The sequence below is a fragment of the Schistocerca serialis genome, chromosome 3 (genome assembly GCF_023864345.2).
Source record: "Schistocerca serialis cubense isolate TAMUIC-IGC-003099 chromosome 3, iqSchSeri2.2, whole genome shotgun sequence".
NCBI classification, from domain to species: domain Eukaryota; kingdom Metazoa; phylum Arthropoda; class Insecta; order Orthoptera; family Acrididae; genus Schistocerca; species Schistocerca serialis.
Window position 1 is genome coordinate 773,234,849 of NC_064640.1, and position 18,097 is coordinate 773,252,945.

Sequence of the window (18,097 nt, forward strand, 5' to 3'; positions counted from 1 at the left end):
TTTGGCACTGTATAAATGTGCTGAGTCAAATTGATATCTTCAGACTCTTTCTTGCAAAAGAAAATGTAACTTCACGTTCAGTATGGAATATATTGTTATTATGAAGTTATTACTCCATTGTAACTCTTTGAAAGGTGTTGATTGGCGAGGGGCAGTGGGGTAGCAGCCGACGGGGGGCAGTGGGGGAGGAAGAGGGCAGTCGTCCGGGGGGGGGGGGCAGTCGTCGGGGGGGGGGCAGTCGTCGGGGGGGGGGGGGGGGGGGGGCAGTCGTCGGGGGGGGGGGGGGGGCAGTCGTCGGGGGGGGGGGGGCAGTCGTCGGGGGGGGGGGCAGTCGTCGGGGGGGGGGCAGTCGTCGGGGGGGGCAGTCGTCGGGGGGGGGGGACAGTCGTCGGGGGGGGGGGCAGTCGTCGGGGGGGGGGCAGTCGTCGGGGGGGGCAGTCGTCGGGGGGGGCAGTCGTCGGGGGGGCAGTCGTCGGGGGGGGGGCAGTGGGGGGGGAAGAGGGCAGTCGTCGGGGGGGGGGAAGAGGGCAGTCGTCGGGGGGGGGGGGGCAGTGGGGGGGGAAGAGGGCAGTCGTCGTGGGGCAGTGGGGAGGGGGGAGGAGGCCAGTCGTCTAGGGGCAGTGGGGAGGGGGGAGGAGGCCAGTCGTCGAGGGGCAGTGGGGAGGGGGGAGGAGGCCAGTCGTCGAGGGGCAGTGGGGAGGGGGGAGGAGGCCAGTCGTCGAGGGGCAGTGGTGAGCGGGGCGGGGGGGGGGGGGGGCGATTTGCAGATTCTCCATAGATGACACGTTGCGTTCTGGCATAGTTAACCAACACCTTTCCTTAGAATTGGGTATGTGGCTGCTTGGTTGCACTCAAGAAGTGCTCGCCTTTTGAAAGCAAGTGATGGTAGTAAGAGCTACTCACTCAGCACACCGACAGATGCAGTGTACTAGTATACACTTAATTACAGCTGCACATGAGATTTTATTTTTTAGTACAATAATTTGGAATATGTATTCTGTAAAATTATTTAATCAATAGGAAAGTACAAAAGTCTTTAGTACATAACTTTCACACATTCACACAGTGAATCACAGTATTTTATTTACAGACAACAGAACACATACAGAGTACCTTCTACTACTTTGTAACGCGTCAGTATACAATTACATACAGTTTTCAGTCTTCAGTGCATAATGTGATACTATAGTGAGAAATAACCATACTGTACACAACTTTTATGCATTCACTTTTCAAGTACAAAATTACGGCAATGCTCATACATTACATAAAATGCATCTGGGAATAAATCTTCAAAAGACAGTTTTCAAAAGTTTAACATTTCTTGCATTACTTGGAAGAAATTGCAAGTAATTATAAATACTCCAGAACATATCAATTTTCGTGAAAGTAAGATTCAACAACCAATGGAATTACTGACACTGCTGCTGATGAACATATTTATAAGTATTGATGTCTAAATCAGTTCCAGATTTTATTTTGTAATCAAACCCTGCCATTTTCAAAAATATCTATCATGAATTTATAGTTAAACAAAACATCCAAACAAACCATAGGTATGAACAGTTTGCATACATGGTGCTCCTCAGCCTCCAAATACTTGACTTAACATCCTTAAGCCATGTACAAATTATTATTTGACCAATGTTTGAGACTAGTCCTTCAGGAATTTACACTAGCATTTATCTATTCCAAGATGGCATCGTGTATACCACCTAGTAGCTATCAGTATTTTTTTGTCAAGGGAAAACTTGATAAATATGCAAAAATTGCGAAGTAAAAGCAACTGTTCATGCTTGCATCTGTAGAACACCAATTCTACATAATTTGTAAGTTCTACTGCTCGACAATGTGTGTGTGTGTGTGTGTGTGTTACAGCTCTCAACTAATTTTAACAATGTTCACTGTGAAGTGCCATGATGGATTGGTTCACTGTGGCTGCTCTTCTTCTGAAACTAGAATAAGTTGTTGCTTCTACCTCATGATTTTAACAAGATACTGTATATTTACATGGTTATATTTTCAATTTTTTTCTCCAAACAAAGGATTTGCTGACATTTCTATGCAGTATATACACAATACCAACTTGAATGTGATTAGTGCTAGCATAAGACTGCCACTGATAGGCTACTTGCAAACACAACTTAGATAATAAGTAATCTGTATGCTGCTCACAGTGCTGTTTTAAAAACAGAGTTGTTCCATTTATTAAACTATTCCAGGCTATTATGATGTGATTGGATTAATTTGTGGTCAAAACCGAAAATTTCATCCTTCTCTGTGGAGGACGTGTTCAAGGGGGGTAAAACTCTTGTTTCTGCATGCTCCCACACATAGGGAGTCACATGTTTGGAAACTAGCACAATTGACTGTTGTGAGTTGCTGTCATCTGCTAATGGTATCACCCCATGGAGGAAGACTAGTACCATAGGGCGACGGCAAAAGTGTATGACAGCAAATGACAAGTGCCAGTTGCGTTCAACTTTTCGAAATGTGTGACATCAAGCCTCTACATAGAAGCACACAGAAACGGAATTTTATTTCAGTCAGTAGCAAGCTAGGGTGTGCATCAGACCATCAAAAAAGCTGGAATCCCCCACTGCAGACTAGGACACAGTGTTGGGTTTCAGCAGGAAATTCATCAGTCCACAGCAAAATAACTCTGGATATTTTAACAAGTGTGGCATTTCTGGCCATGAAAGTTGGCATTTTAGAAAAGTTGTTTATCAAACTGTAGCTAAAAATCATGGCCCTGTCACATTAATTTTCACTTTGAGCACTCTTCACAAAACTAATACCCGGGAGTGAATGGCAACAGTGTAACAGGAATGGCAGTCATTTATAAATTGTACTGAAAAACTTACAGTGTTGTGGCAGGAACATATAGTACAGTGGTCACAATCTCGTACCCCAAGTTCCACTTACATGAGAGTTACCATAAAAACAAATTATGACACTTTAGACAATAGACTGTTATTAAAGGCAATTCAATCTTTCAAGAGAAGTAGCAACTGAAAATAATATTCCCTCATATCAGCTGAAAAATCTTGTTTCCACATTGCCATATTAGAGCAATATAAATAGTACCTTGCTCAGTTGTACTACAACTAATTCAACAACACTGTTCACCAAGCAGGCTTCAAAAAGCTCTCACGTTTCTTGTAGCTGTCTGTATTTCCACTTGGGTTGGTTCTATATATGTATAAAATTAAGCTAAACCTTTATTGTGCTCATCATGTCAGATGTGTTGCTATGAGTAAGTGCTTATAAAAATGCCAAATTTCTCCATTAAATTAATTCAGGTACAGTGTTTGACTGAGGTCTATTGACATTAAATATCTACTACATAACAGTTATCAATGTATATATTCAAGTTTAGTATGTCAAAGTTCACTTTATGCTCTACATATTTATTTAAAACCCTATTTCATACATCACATATTAGTTCCGTTGCTTTTTGCACTAGAAACTAATCAATTCATGAAAGAGTGCACTTCTGAGATAGATATAAAATGAATAATTGAACTGTGCAAAACTACTAGGATTATGTGAAATACAATGATCAAGTCGAACTGTTACTGCACTCTATCATGTCCATTATAAGAAACATGGCATATCATTGAGCAGTTTCAAACCGTTAAATTATTTATATGTTTACAATATGGGATTTGTTAGGGTGCCTTTGGTGAGTAACTGCAGAGTGTCAGTCATTGCTAGAACAAAATATTAAAGTAAGTCATTATTTTTGTTTGTTTATTCCATTTTTTGCATCAAATGAAATCATCTACAATTTTATTTTGTGTTAGCTGTTAAAAATGTCTTCTTTACAGTGTCACAAGTTTACACATGACTAAGATTACTTTGAAAACCTTTATTCTTTGGTATGAAGTTGGTGTAAACTCATATTGAACAATGGAAAAGAAATTCTTACAACATAAGCATTTTCAGTGGTTTACTGTGTTACAGTATTTGATGTAAGCCGAAAACGGTACACTGTTTGCTACATTAGATTGTGGAAAGAGCTTTTCTCCAACAAGTGTTCAAAATCCATAACAAGACATACATAATTACTCTATCATTGACAATTACACATCACAAGTTTTGTCTGCTTCAAATCTGAACAGCTATACTTTACATGTAAACCTTACTTTATACACAACAGGAAAGATATTTTACATTCACACATTCACACTTTACTCTTAACTGTGTATATACATGTCAAAAATCAAGCATATCTTATCACACATCACCTCATACATTGTCTCACATAATGTACAAAAATAATTATTTTACAGAGTACTACTAATACAAAGCTCATGTACTCTGTCCTGCTGGTTGCTAAGAATGACTCTGATAATACTTAGTACAGTACTGTAATATTTGCTTGACTCCTGAGAAAGACCACGATGAAATTTGACTTCATTCAAAGCATTCCCTTCAATTCCTGACAAATATTGTTCCTTGGACGAGCTGGAGAGCCATTTTTTTCAGAAAGATTTCCTCACAACAGTGAGCATAGGCTAGGATTTACAATACACAGCATTGACCCAGTGTAAATAGTATTAATAGGAAAATTGCAAATCCTTTGGGTGTAGTCACTGATGATGCTGATTTGGTCTCCCTGCCTGGCACTCTTGGTGGTGCTGCAAAAAGGAAGTGCTTCATAAGCATGTATACAAATTAAAGCAGCAGCAGCAGCATTATAGAATATGAAAACATTTACAATGGTCTCATAGGGAAGGAATATGTTTTATTATGGAATAACTAATTTCTTGGCTTGCTTACTGTACTATTTAAGAGTGTCATACAGATCTGGAAAGGTCACAGTGATGTTAAAAAGAATACTAGAAGTTGAATACCATGGTAATGGAATACAGTAGTAGTTATTACAGGGTGGCCATCAAATTGGAAAACAAGTTTTAAAGCAATTTTGTATTCAGAATACATGTACTTCAATAAATACATGATATCCAGAGTTAAAAATAGCCATCAAATCAGTCATTTTCCACAAGATGTTTTGCTTTATGGGTACTCTATTAGCCTCCATAGTATCTTTATGCAGAACAGTATATTTGCATAGGAGCTTAGATTCTGATGCAAGTAGCTGTTTTTGTTCTTGCTGTTTCCACAAAAAGTATATCACTGAACAGATTTAAGTCTCTCAGCAATCCTTTTGATTTTATGGTAGATGCAGAAGGGGAACATTTTTACAAGTGCTTGCTTTCCTGTGCCACCTAAAAATACCAGTAAATACCAATACAGAATTAGTGCCTTGTCACCACATAACAGTGACCTTGCAGGCAGCCCTCCCTCTTGACCAAAGATAAAACAGCAGCCCACTGTTCCAATGAAGAGATTGATTTTTAGTGTTAGGTAGGAGTATCTTGATCCAATAAGATGCTAAGAACTACATGAAACATTCAGCCACAGCTCTATTGGCCTAGATAAGGCTAAACGTGACACTTGTGACAAAGATTTCACACTGATTTTCCTTTATTGACTCTCAGCATGCATATTTTTATTGTTTGCTGAACAATGCACAGGTTTTAAAATGGTGTTGCATTTAAGTCCATGTCTCACTGCCGTAATCAGTAAAGCTTCCAGTTCCAGATGCATTAGAATTTTCAAAATGAAGTGTCTAATTTACCAAATGCACTCTTCTATTTATTTTTTTGTTGCCCAGCTAGTCATTAATTTCAGCTGTTCTAAGTACAAACTCTCATCAACTGGTTCTATTGTGCAATTATCTTTCATTGTCTTTATCACATAGTATACTGAGGTGACAAAAGTCAAGTGATACCACCTAGTGTCATGTCAGACCACCTTTTTCCTGGTGTAGTGCAGCAACTTGATGTGGCATGGACTCAACAAGTTGTCAGAAGCCCATGCAGAAATATTGAGCCATACTACTCCTGTAGCCATCCATAATTGTGAAAGTTTTACTGGTGCAGAACTTTGTGCACAAACTGACCTCTTGATTATGTCCCATAAATGTTTTATGGGTGGCCAAATCATTCGCCTGAATTGTCCAGAATGTTTTTCAAACCAATCATGAACAGTTGTGGCCTGGTGACATGGCAGATCATAATCCATAACAATTCCACCAATGTTTGGAAACGAAGTCCATGAACTACTGAGAATGGTCCGCATTTAGCTGAACGTAATTATGCCCAGTAAATGATCAGTTCAGTTGGACCAGAGGACCCAGGCCACTCAATGTAAACATATCCCACACTATTGTGGAGCCAAAAACCAGCCCGCAAAGTGCCTTATTGACAACTTGGGTCCATAGCTCCATGGGGTCTGCACCACACACCAACACTATCATCAGCTGTTACAACTGAAATTTGGACTCATCTGACCAGGCCACAGTTTTCCTGTCATCTAGTGTCCAACTTGGGTCCATAGCTCCATGGGGTCTGCACCACACACCAACACTACCATCAGCTGTTACAACTGAAATTTGGACTCATCTGACCAGGCCACAGTTTTCCTGTCATCTAGTGTCCAACTGATATGGTCACAAGTCCAGGAGAGGCACTGAAGATGATGTCATGCTGTTAGCAAATGCACTCATGCCAGTTGTCTACTGCTACAGTCCCTTAACAAACAAATTTTGCTGCACTGTCCTAGCGGAGACACTTGTCATATGTATCACACTGATTTCTATAGTTATTGAAGCAGTGTTGCTTGTCTGTTGGCACTAACAACACTACACAAACACCACTGCCCTTTGTCATTGTGTGAAGGCATTCAGCCACTACATTGCCTGTGGCGAGAGGTAATGTCTGAAACTTGCCATTCTCGGCTCACTCTTGAGGCTTTGTATCTGTGAATATTGAACTCCCTAATTATTTCCAAAACAGAATGTCCCATGCACCTAACACCAACTACCATTTCATGTTCAAATTATGTTAATTCCCATCAAGTGGCCATTATCATGTCCGTAACCTTTTCACATGCATCACCCGAGTGCAAATGACAGCTCCATCAATGTGCTGCCATTTTATATCTTGTATATGCGATACTACCACCACCCATATATCTGCATATTGCTACCCCCATGACTTGTCACCTCAGTGTATTTTACTCTTATTATAATTAATTTTCATACATGCTTTCAAACTTGCTCTACTAAGTTCTTCAGTTTGCTGTACATTTATTAGCACTACAAGAGAACAGAACAATGTCATAAAATGAAAGTGATTCAAGTATGTTCCATTAAGCTGTACTGGGTTTTTATTCAGTTTAGAGATCTTAAGTTTCTCCAGTGCTGCTTAGAATAGTTTTAGTGACATGAAATCTCCTTGCTTCAGCCTTCTTTCAATTCTTTATTTACCAATTTCCTAGAGAAGTTTGATGGAAGATTTACAATTGACACACATTCTTCAGTATACTAATGTATGTTGTACCAATGATTTAGTTTTCAAGGGCTGTTGGTACAGAAGTAGTTGACAGACTTTAAAAGCTATTTCAAAATAAATGAATATCAAACAAAGCAGGTAACCCATTATCCTGCACTATTTCATAATTTTGGTCATTACTTGTTAGTGGTCATTCTAAAACCAGTGTTTTACTTTGCTTAATTAACATCCAGTGTTTCTCCTATGTGGCTGGAGATCTTTTATAATGTGACTGGAGGAGGCTGAAAGGCTGATTTTTTTTTTTTAAAAAAACCTCCTTTCATCTGATGTAAAACAATTACAATATTCTTCTAGTTCTGCATAACTGCCTTCCTCCACAGATATTCTTTAAATAATATTGCAAGTTTCTTTTTTATTACTTTTCTCCACCTTGTATCTTTCCTATTTAAATGCATTTTTGAGCATCTTTCTCCTTGCCTTAAAACTCTTTACATACTACATCTGGTATTATTTTCAAATATTATTTCCATTCTTATGTATCTGTGCATCAAATTCATCTCCTGAAGTACCATATACAAACTTGTATAAAATCTTCATACATGTGACCAATTTTCTGTTTACTGTTGATGTGCTATCTTCTATCTAAACTGTTGAAAGGTGGAATCCAGAAAGATGCAAGTCACTTAACATGGAAATAAAAAACCTGTTGGATACTGTGGTACCTTGTTATTTGTTATACCCAAAGGAATAAGATTGAAAACCTTTTTAAGTGTGTTATTTGGAGTAAAAGAAATCTACTCCTACCTCCTACAACATCATCATGTATTGTTAAATGCATGTTTAGTATGTTTAGCCAAAAGTGGACACTAACTGTATAGGGCAGGTGTGTGTACATACAAAAAATTAGACACATCATTGAAAACGTTAGTCAGGTGTTGAAAATCCAATATAAATGGAAATATATGCAAAACAAATGTAAAGAGTTACTGATGAAAAGAATATACACATACATAACAAAAGAATATGTAACTTCCTGACAGATTAAAACCGTGTGCTGCACCGAGACTTGAACTCGGGGACCTTTGCCTTTCGTGGGCAAGTGCTCCACCATCTGAGCAACCCCTGTGGACCAGAGCTTCTGTGAAGTTTGGAATGTAGGAGACAAGGTACTGGTGGAAGTAAAGCTGTGAGGACAGGGCGTGAATCGTGCTTGGGTTGCTCAGATGGTGGAGGCACTTGCCCACGAAAGGCAAAGGTCCCGAGTTCAAGTCTCTGTGTGGCACACGGTTTTAATCTGCCAGGAAGTTTCATATCAGCACACTCTGCTGCAGAATGAAAATCTCATTCTGAAAAAAAAAAATGTAATTCATACAAGATTGTAAGCTGGTCTGTTATGGAAAGACATATGGAAAAACTTACATGTGAAACTCTGTATAGTCATTCCAAAGTGATCGAATTAATTACGACTGATTTTATAACAACACAACATTTTCAGTTCATTGGCTGAAGAACATCAATATATGTGTGGTATTGGCTGCTGGGTCTGTTTTTCTTTTTGTAACTGTCCCCATCACTGACAGGCTAAGAATTGACAAACCTAACTGAATTATTTTTGTCTTACACCTGAAGGGTATAAAATGAAAAGCACAGAGGAATATATGTCAAGTTATTAATTGGAAACAACCCAGATCTGTTAATCCTGCACTAAGGATGAGAATCTGAGTTATTCGAAGTTGAATTATTATTTAATGCTGCTGAAATAATCAACGACTTGCGGTGTTGAGATACAGGTTTTATACCAAAAAATACTCTGAAAATTGTGCTGATGCCAGTTTAGTAAGATGGAACTCTGCCATTGCTGATCCCAAGCCTGTGGAATCATCTTGCAAGTGATGAAGGAGAAGGGGAGGAATTAAAAAAAAAAAACAAAAAAACAAAAAGGTCCATCTGGCTCAGGTGGTAGTACCCTGTGAGGTGAAATCCCAAAATCCACATAAATCTGTGAGGTAGCAGCTAGTACTCTGGCCAGTGTCTGTTGGCTCTGTGCGCTCAGCTGTGATTGAATCTTGTGGAAGTCTAAACTCCAGCTGAAATTATGCGAGATCTTTTCGGATTTCGCCAATAAAACCAATCATCATGACGTAACAATGAGAAAGAATCCATTACCCTGGGCCCCAGTCAGTAAAACTGGGTAATAGATCTGATAATTGGAGCTCCTCAAAAATGCCCAAGACTAAGAATGTTTTACATGGGAACACTCAACATGGATACACTACTGAAACCAGGTAAATTTAAACACCTGACAAACACCATGGATAAATTCAATATCAAATTTTAGCAATACAGAGAACACAATTGTCCGAGGAGAATACCCTTGACTTTGAAAACTGCAGAATATACAAGGGTAAACCAGCCTCCAATTCTGTGGCACAGGATTTTTAGTACACAAATCTATACTGGACTCTCTAATAGATTTCACTTAAAAATCAGAAAAATTATCAACACTCATGATATGATCTGGAAACAAAGACTATACACTAATCACTGCACATGCCCCCAGAAGTAACTACAGCAGTAAAAACCCATAGATGGTAGACGATCTTTGGGAAGATCTGGAAGAAACAACCAAACAAAATTCACACAAAGCATGTGGAAGTGTTACCAGGAGGTATAATGCCTGATTAGACTGGAAAAAAAAGTGGACAAACAAGATTGGAGAGACTCTGAAATTTCTGCAGGCATTTTGACCTCAAAATAATGACTATGCAATTCCAGGAAACGCACAAGAAACTATGAACTTGGAAATCTCCCTACAACACCCTAGGAGCATTTCAGATAGATCATATAGTGATATCTATGAAAAATGCCAAATAATGATTGTATGATTAACGAAAAAAATTTTCAAATCCAGTAACCACCTGCTCCATCTTAAATTGAAATTTATACCCAATAGATAAATCAAGAAAACCAACAGAACTTTCAGAACAGACCCAGAGTATGTACAATTAAAGAAGTAAACTGGACAGAACTGTCAGAAAAAATGAAGGAACTTTTAAAATTGGGGGGGGGGGGGGGGGGGGAGACTCCATGAGAGAAAGGGTGGAGCACAACATGTGACAGAGCCACACAACATTCAAAAATGGAAAGAATTCAGGATACCAAAGACCACTTCACAAATAATCTGTAGTTAGAGGTTATGAAAATGACAGATTGAAAGAGATGGAAGAATACTTCAACAAACAGAACACACACAATTTCTACAGAACATTCAGAGAAAATATGACAAGATATCAACCTCCAAGCTTATGCTCCCAAAGACAAGACAGAACACTTGAGACAAACCCAAAAAAGAATTGAAATATTAGTGCAGTACTTTGACACACTGTTAAACTGCCATAAACTAATTCAGTGCCCTCAATTCCAAACAGCCACCACACAAGGTGATCATGAAAACAATAAGATAACAGAGCACCTGGAGAAGATGGACTGATTGCAGAAATCTGAAAATTAGCTCATGAGAACATAACACACAAAATACACAGAATCGTCAAAAACATCTGGGAAACAGAAAAATACCAGAAGAATGGGAGTCAGCACTTGTACACTCCCTTCACAAGGAAGTGGACAAGAGAGACCCTAGCAACTGTAGAGGAATTTGTCTACTGCCTGCAACATTCAAAATTCTATCTAAAGCCCTGTTAAATTGACTAGAGCCTCGGATGGACCTCAGACAGGGGAATACAAAGGAGAGTTCAGGAAAGGAAGGCCATGCAGTGAACACATCTGGTGTCCAAGAACAACATTAACACCAATAAAGTCCAGGAACACCACAATAACATTTGACAACATTAAGAAAGCCTATGACTCCCTAGACAGAGAAACACTTTTCAACACACTGGAAGAAGTGAAGAGGGACATAAAAACCAGAAAGCTGACATTAACAAATACAACATCCAAACTGAGGTATACAGGATAGATCTCTGAAACATTTTAAGTCAGGACAAGAGTGAGGCAGCGAGATGGCATGTCACCCCATCTATTTAACTCTTGTTTTGGAGAAAATAGTCAGGACATGGCATAAAGAAGTCAATGGGTTAAAGGTGCCAATGATGTGGCTTCTTAAATAACAGGAAAAAAGCCAGAGAATCTCTGGAGACAACATAAAATCTCAGCCAAAACAAGACTACAAATCTTATATGAAAAAATTCAGTACATGGACACAACACATGCAGGTAACAAAGTATGGAAAGATAACACAAGTAGCAAGTTCCAATTCATGGGAGAGATTATACAGGAAACAGGACTGAACTCAACATCCAATGAAAAAAGGATCACAAAACTACAAAAATTATAGACAAACAGAACCATTACAACAAAAGAAGTATTTCCACCAATGCCAAATTAATACATTATAGTATAGTAGTATTACCTGAGAGCTTGTTTGCCTCGAACAATAATAATCAAAGGAAGAACAAAAATCGAAGAGATGGAAAATGAGAGGAAAATGTTGAGAATCTATGGGATGGACCACAAACAGGGGATCTCAATAAAGAGACCAACAAAAGAACTGTACCAAGAAACAGAGATGATTAAAAACAACATATAGAAACAGAGGACAAAGTTCTGTGCACACACATATAGACATACATAGAATACATGAAAAATAGCCTGACCAAGAAAATTTTTAACATAGTGACAACCAATACAGTGAAAACCAACTGGGTAAAGGAAACCATGGAAAAACCTCAAGAAACTCAACATCTCCACAGATTACATGACAGACAGGCAAAAATACAGAGGAAAAAATCAAATCAGAAAACACACCACAACAGAAGAAAACAGGAAAAAAGGGGACAGAAGAGAGAGAGAGAGAGAGAGAGAGAGGAGGGGGGGGGGGGGAAGAAAAAAAAGACAAATACTGTGAAAATTTGTTTTTTAGCACTCCCCTTAAGTGGAGTGATCGACCCAAAAACAAACACACACAAACAAAATATGTGGTTCTTTTTTCCTGTCTTAATTGCTTCTTTTAATTTTTCAGTGCATTTTCTCACATCTTCTGGAATATACTTTTGAATATTTTTGTTTAATCCAGAAAATTCAATTATGTGTTTAGTAGGCCTATCATTCCCTCTAAGCTATTGCCTTCTCTTTACCAGCTGCCTTGTTCATTGCAAAATTTTCTTTTCTTTCAATTTTGTTGAATGCGCAACAGCTTTTCTTGTTTGTATAAGTACCTTTGTGAAAAATTTGTCCTTTTCATCTGTGTCTGTATAATATATAATTTGTAAGAAGTGGAACTCATTTCTTAATTTAATGTGGTACACCTCCCTGTTCTTAGGTAAGTTCCCACAAATGTTTCTGACTTTCCGATTGACGCGTTTGCTTTGACTTTTTGCTCTCAATCTTTTGGGTCTATGATTACTTCCAATTTCAAAATTTTCATTCTTTTTTTCCAATTTTTCCAGTTTAACGTACCTTATTCTCATCTTTTAGTGATGATTTGCTGGCTTTCATTATCAGCTGTAGGTCTTTTTAGTGATGGTCTAGCTCATCAGAATGTGAGAATAATGGTGCCTGTATTTTTACAATTTCCATGGCATATCTTACTCTGTTCCTCTGCAATAAAACAAAGGTCCTGATTTTAATTTAACTTTAGTTTCTGTTGCATTTCAATGGCCATACTGAATCCATGTGATATTTAATTTTGCTTCCAGTTCCACTAACTTTTCTGTGGACCCTAAAATTTTGCAATTTATTATTCTTAAATTGAAGGTAAGTTTAAGCAGTTATATTTCTAAGATCCATCTTATGGTCTATTTAGCGCAATTGGCCTGAACCCATTGCTCAAGTTCCTTGAGTCCACTACTCCCAACATTCTTCCACAAGGACCAGCTTATTAATATTGAAGGAACTCTTAGTTAATGTTATCCAAGTAAGACCTATTCCCAGACTGGCCAGAATTAATGTATTAGGCAGAGGGGGACTTTTGTAAAATTATTGGACAGGTTATAACCAATTTCATACCTAAAATAACATTGGGACCATACAAAGATGGGAATCCCTCTACAGAAGTCGCATTAATGAAGCTATATGAAAGGAACAAATTGCTGCAGGCCAAGGTCAGAAAATTCTATTTCCCATATTTGGCTAACGAGATTAAGGAAGATTAGGATTTAAAATCTAATTGCCCACAAGATCATTAGAGATTGAGCTTATGCTCAGACAGGGAAATATTGTCTCAAGTGATTTGGAAAACCATGGGAAACCTAATTTGGATGGCCAGGCAGAAGAGATTTGTATCCTAATCCTCCTGAATGTGAGTGGAGACAGAGGAGGATGGCGAGTAGCTAGAACAAGTTGTAATGTATGTTGTTGCGATCAGATTGTGTGTCATATTCTGTACATTAAACACAATCCAGCTCTCATATTTAAAAGTTGTGATCATAAACTATATCAGAAGAAATGGATTCAACCATTTCTCTTAGTAATAGCAAGTGACAAACCTCTACCTTCGCAAATTCTCAACCACAATCTGAGCAATGTCATTTTGGATAACCTACATCTACACCTACAGCCGTATTGCACAAGCGGATGGTACCTTAATCCACTACCAATCATTTCCTTTCCAAGACCACTTGCAAATGGGAGAGGGGGAAAACTACTGTCTATGCCTCCATACCAGTCCTGATTTCTCTTATCTTTCCAGTCAGTGTGTAAACTGTACACTGGTGACAGTAGACTCTTTCTGCAGTCAACTGCAAATGTCAGTTCTTTAAAATTTCTCTGTGGTATTTTGCAAAAAGAGCATCAATGTTTCTTCCAGGGATTCCCATTCAAGTTCACAAGGAATCTTCTGAACACATGTTGATTGAATCTTTCAGTGACAAATCGAGCAGCATGGTTCTGAATTACTTCTGTGTCCTCCTATAACCTGACGGTGGGGATCCCAAATATTCTAGCAGTACTCAAGAGTGGGTTAAACTAGTGCTTTATTCATGGTCTCGTTTATAGATGTGCTGCACTTCGCTAGCATTCACCCAATAAACTGAAGCCAACCATTCACCTTCCTTACTACTGTGCTTATGTGCTCATTCTATTTCATATCACTTTGCAACTAACATCTGGATATTCGAGGAAAAAAAAAAAAAAACCAAACAACAACAATCTTTGACTCTTTCCACATCCCATAGACTCCTCTCAAAGGGATCCATGGAAAATGATAAATGTAATGTAAAGTAAAGTAATAAAGAGGGACTATACAAGGGAATGGACTTTAAGGCAATATTTTAGAAAGGGAAGAGTATCTAGATGATGATGGAAGAGGAGACGTGATACTATGAGAAGAATTTAATGGATCACTAGAAGACCTAAATGAAAACAAGACCCGAGTAGAGCCACAAGCCATGACCAAACTATATCACTTTGTTTGCAAGCCATATGAGACAGGTGAAATATCCCCAGACATCAAGAAAATGGTAACAGTTCCGATTCCAAATAAAGCAGGTACAGACAGGTGTCAATATTACTGAACTATCAATTTAATAAGTCACAGTTGCAAAATACAGTACTAACATGAATTATTTACAGAAGGATGGGGAAATTGGTAGAGGCTGACCATGGAGAAGATATGTTTGGATTCCAGCACCACTTGAGGCAGTAGTGACAATATGACTTGGGTTCAGGAAAGGCAAACATTTATTTACAGCTTTTGTGGAAAGCCATTGACAATGTTGACTGGAATACACTCTTTGAAATTATGAACATAGCTGAGCTAAATTACAGGGAGTGAAGTGGTATATACAACTTTTACAGGAACCAGAGGACAATTATTACAGCTAAGAGGCATGGAAGGGAAGCAGTTGTTGAGAAGGGAGTGAGAGGGGGTTGAAGCCTATCACTGATGTTATGGAATCTGTAAATTGGGCAAGCAGTGAAGGAAATCAAAGAAAAAATTAGAGAAGGAATTAAAGTTCAGGAAGAAGAATTAAAAACTTTGATATTTACTGATTATGACATAATTATGTCAGAGAGAACAAAGGACTCAGAAGGGCATTTGAACAGAATGGACAATGTCTTGAGAGGAGGATAGAACATGAACAACAAAAGCAAAACAAGGTTAATGGAATGTGGTCAAATCAAACGAGGTGGTGGTGAGAGAATTAGATTAAGAAATCAGGCACTAAAAGAGTATGTGAGCTTTTCTATTTGGACTGTAAAATAACGAATGAGGGCCCAAGTAGAGAGGATATAAAACGTAGACTGTCAATCTTTTTTTTTTTTTTTTTTTTTTTTTTTTAAAAAAAAAGCATACCTGAAGAAAAGAACTCTGTTAATATTGATCATACATGTAAGTGTTAAGAAGTCTTTTCTGTATACGTTTGTCTCAAGTATAGCCTTGTATGGATGCGAAACATGGACAATAAACAGCTCAGACAGGAGGAGAATAGAAGCTTTCAAAAAGTGGCGTTACCGGAGAATGCTGGAGATTAGATGGGCAAACCATATAACTAATGAGGCAGTACTGAATAGGGTTGGGGAGAAATGAAATTTGTGGCATACCTTGACTAAAAGACGGGATTGGTAGATGGGACATGTCTCTAACATCAAGCAATCACCAACCTTGTATTAGAGGAAAGTGTGGAGGGTAAAAATTTTAAATCAGACCAAGAGAGAAATACTGTAAGCAGGTTCAGAAGGATGTAGGTGTCAGTAGTTATTCAGAGATCAAGAGGTATGAACAGGATAGAGTAACTTTGAGAGCTGCACCAAACCACTCTTTGTACTGAAGACCACAACACTACAACTAATCTTCACAACTTTGTCTAGCAGTATACCATGAATACTGTATTTGAACAATACATGAGTTTTTCCTACTTCTCTTCATTATCTTACCTTTTTTTTTATATTTGGGGCAAGCAGTCATTTATCACACCAAATGGAAATTGATCATTTCACCTATAGCTCTCACCTCACTGAGGTCTTACTGTCATTGTGGATCAAAACTATTTCACAGTACCATCAAATCATGTAAAACGGGTTGCTAGGAACTCAAGTGTGTTCAGAACAATTTACACTAAATGATCAAATAAATTGTATCATACAAAAGACATGTTGCAGACAGATCCATTAGAAAATTCGAAAGGAAATAGAATTCATCAATGAAGGGAAGTAGTCTTATTTAATGAAATTACCAGTTTGGCACATTTAAAATACAAGATCAGTAGGGAAGATGGAAAAAACAGACAATTCGAAAACAGTTCAGTGGTTAAAGCTACAAGAGTGTCATTTTCCATCATGACAATGTGTTTCTGTTAAATATTCCGACTGCCATGCCGAGAGTAGTCAAACAATATGTTATTTCCTCCCATACATGCATATCTCGTGAAATGACCATGACAGCAGGATGAGATAAATTTGAGTTTACATAAAAACTTGCTGGCAGCTGTTCATCTTTCACACCATTAATAAATGGAATAGATGGCCAAGTGGTGGAGAAGGGGGAAGGATCAGTACATATGCACACTTTGTGGTACGTCAGAAGTGGATTGTAGAGTGTAAGTATAAATATTGCTGTATATGTGCATGCAGACTGCAGTATGGCCCATATGCATCGCAAACCTTTGCATGGGTAAAATTGTGTCACATTTCTAAATAATACCTTTTGTTGAGGAAGACTAGGTGCCGTCACACACATTCAGTTTCATGTTAGTAAAGCAATTTCTGTTTAGAGTAAAAGCTGTTGGCACACTACATGAAGCTGATATTGTGTCTTGTATAATTCTCTCTCAGCTGTTTTCCTAGTCTAATGTTCAAATTATACTGCAATGGGATGATAATAATCTACACTCAAGCACTCCTGAAGGATGTTCTGAGTAATCAAGAATTCACAAGCTAAAACTCTATCAAACCAGATGAAAAGACAAAATAATCCACAGGCACTTAGCAGGATCAGCACCGGTTCAATAAATAGTTACCACCTTTACCAAAATTTGGCCACACATACTTCCTATGTTGATTTGTGCAACCATACAACTAAAAAAAACCCACATAATCAGGGCTAGGAACTGGAACACTTCACATGGTGAGACAGACAAGCATGCAATACCAATTTGTGAACCAACAACCACTTATTGTGCAAATCTCGATAAGGAGTACTCCCTTGCAGATCGGGGCAACAAGTGCTGTTACAAACAATAGAACTGAGATGAAAAAATATTTAGCAATATAAATAAATTAGCAGCCAACAACACTGGTTATCATCCCATAATCAATGTATTGTCTTTTGTTGAGGAAAAAAAAACCTTATTTCTTCTCAATAACGATCAGGTGCTGACGAAATTGGTTTTCCAATACTTAGATTATTTCTTAATCTGGAGGCATTGTTTGCACAAGAAGTCACTTGACCAAGAAGCTTCTAAAAACATCTCAGAGTAGAAGTGCGAGTGTTGTGACTCAAAATAAGAAAAACAGAGATAAACAAAACATTGTGCTCATATACAATGTTGATTAACAATTTAACACAAAACTTCTTTTTAAATACGTTAATAAAAAGAATTTACTTTAACACTTTCCCTTGTTAAATAGAAATCAACAAAGAGGCAAACCCACAAAACAAAACAAAAATGAGTTTTACAACAGTCCCATTTGATTACACAATATCTTCGTACGTGTCTTCGGTAGTGCTTTGGTCATGGTGTCTGCTACCTGCTCTTCAGATGGGATTTGATGAACTA

General features: G+C 38.1%; 1 protein-coding gene across 1 annotated transcript in view; it reads right to left on the bottom strand.

The window, feature by feature from the left end:
* Positions 1–993: 993 nt before the first annotated feature.
* Positions 994–18,097, bottom strand: part of LOC126470617 (uncharacterized) — a 366,250-nt gene continuing 349,146 nt past the window's right edge. The window contains exon 13 of the mRNA XM_050098574.1: positions 994–4,643. Coding sequence (XP_049954531.1) covers positions 4,528–4,643 — 116 coding nt within the window. The 3' untranslated portion in view covers positions 994–4,527. The remainder of the gene's footprint in view (positions 4,644–18,097) is intronic.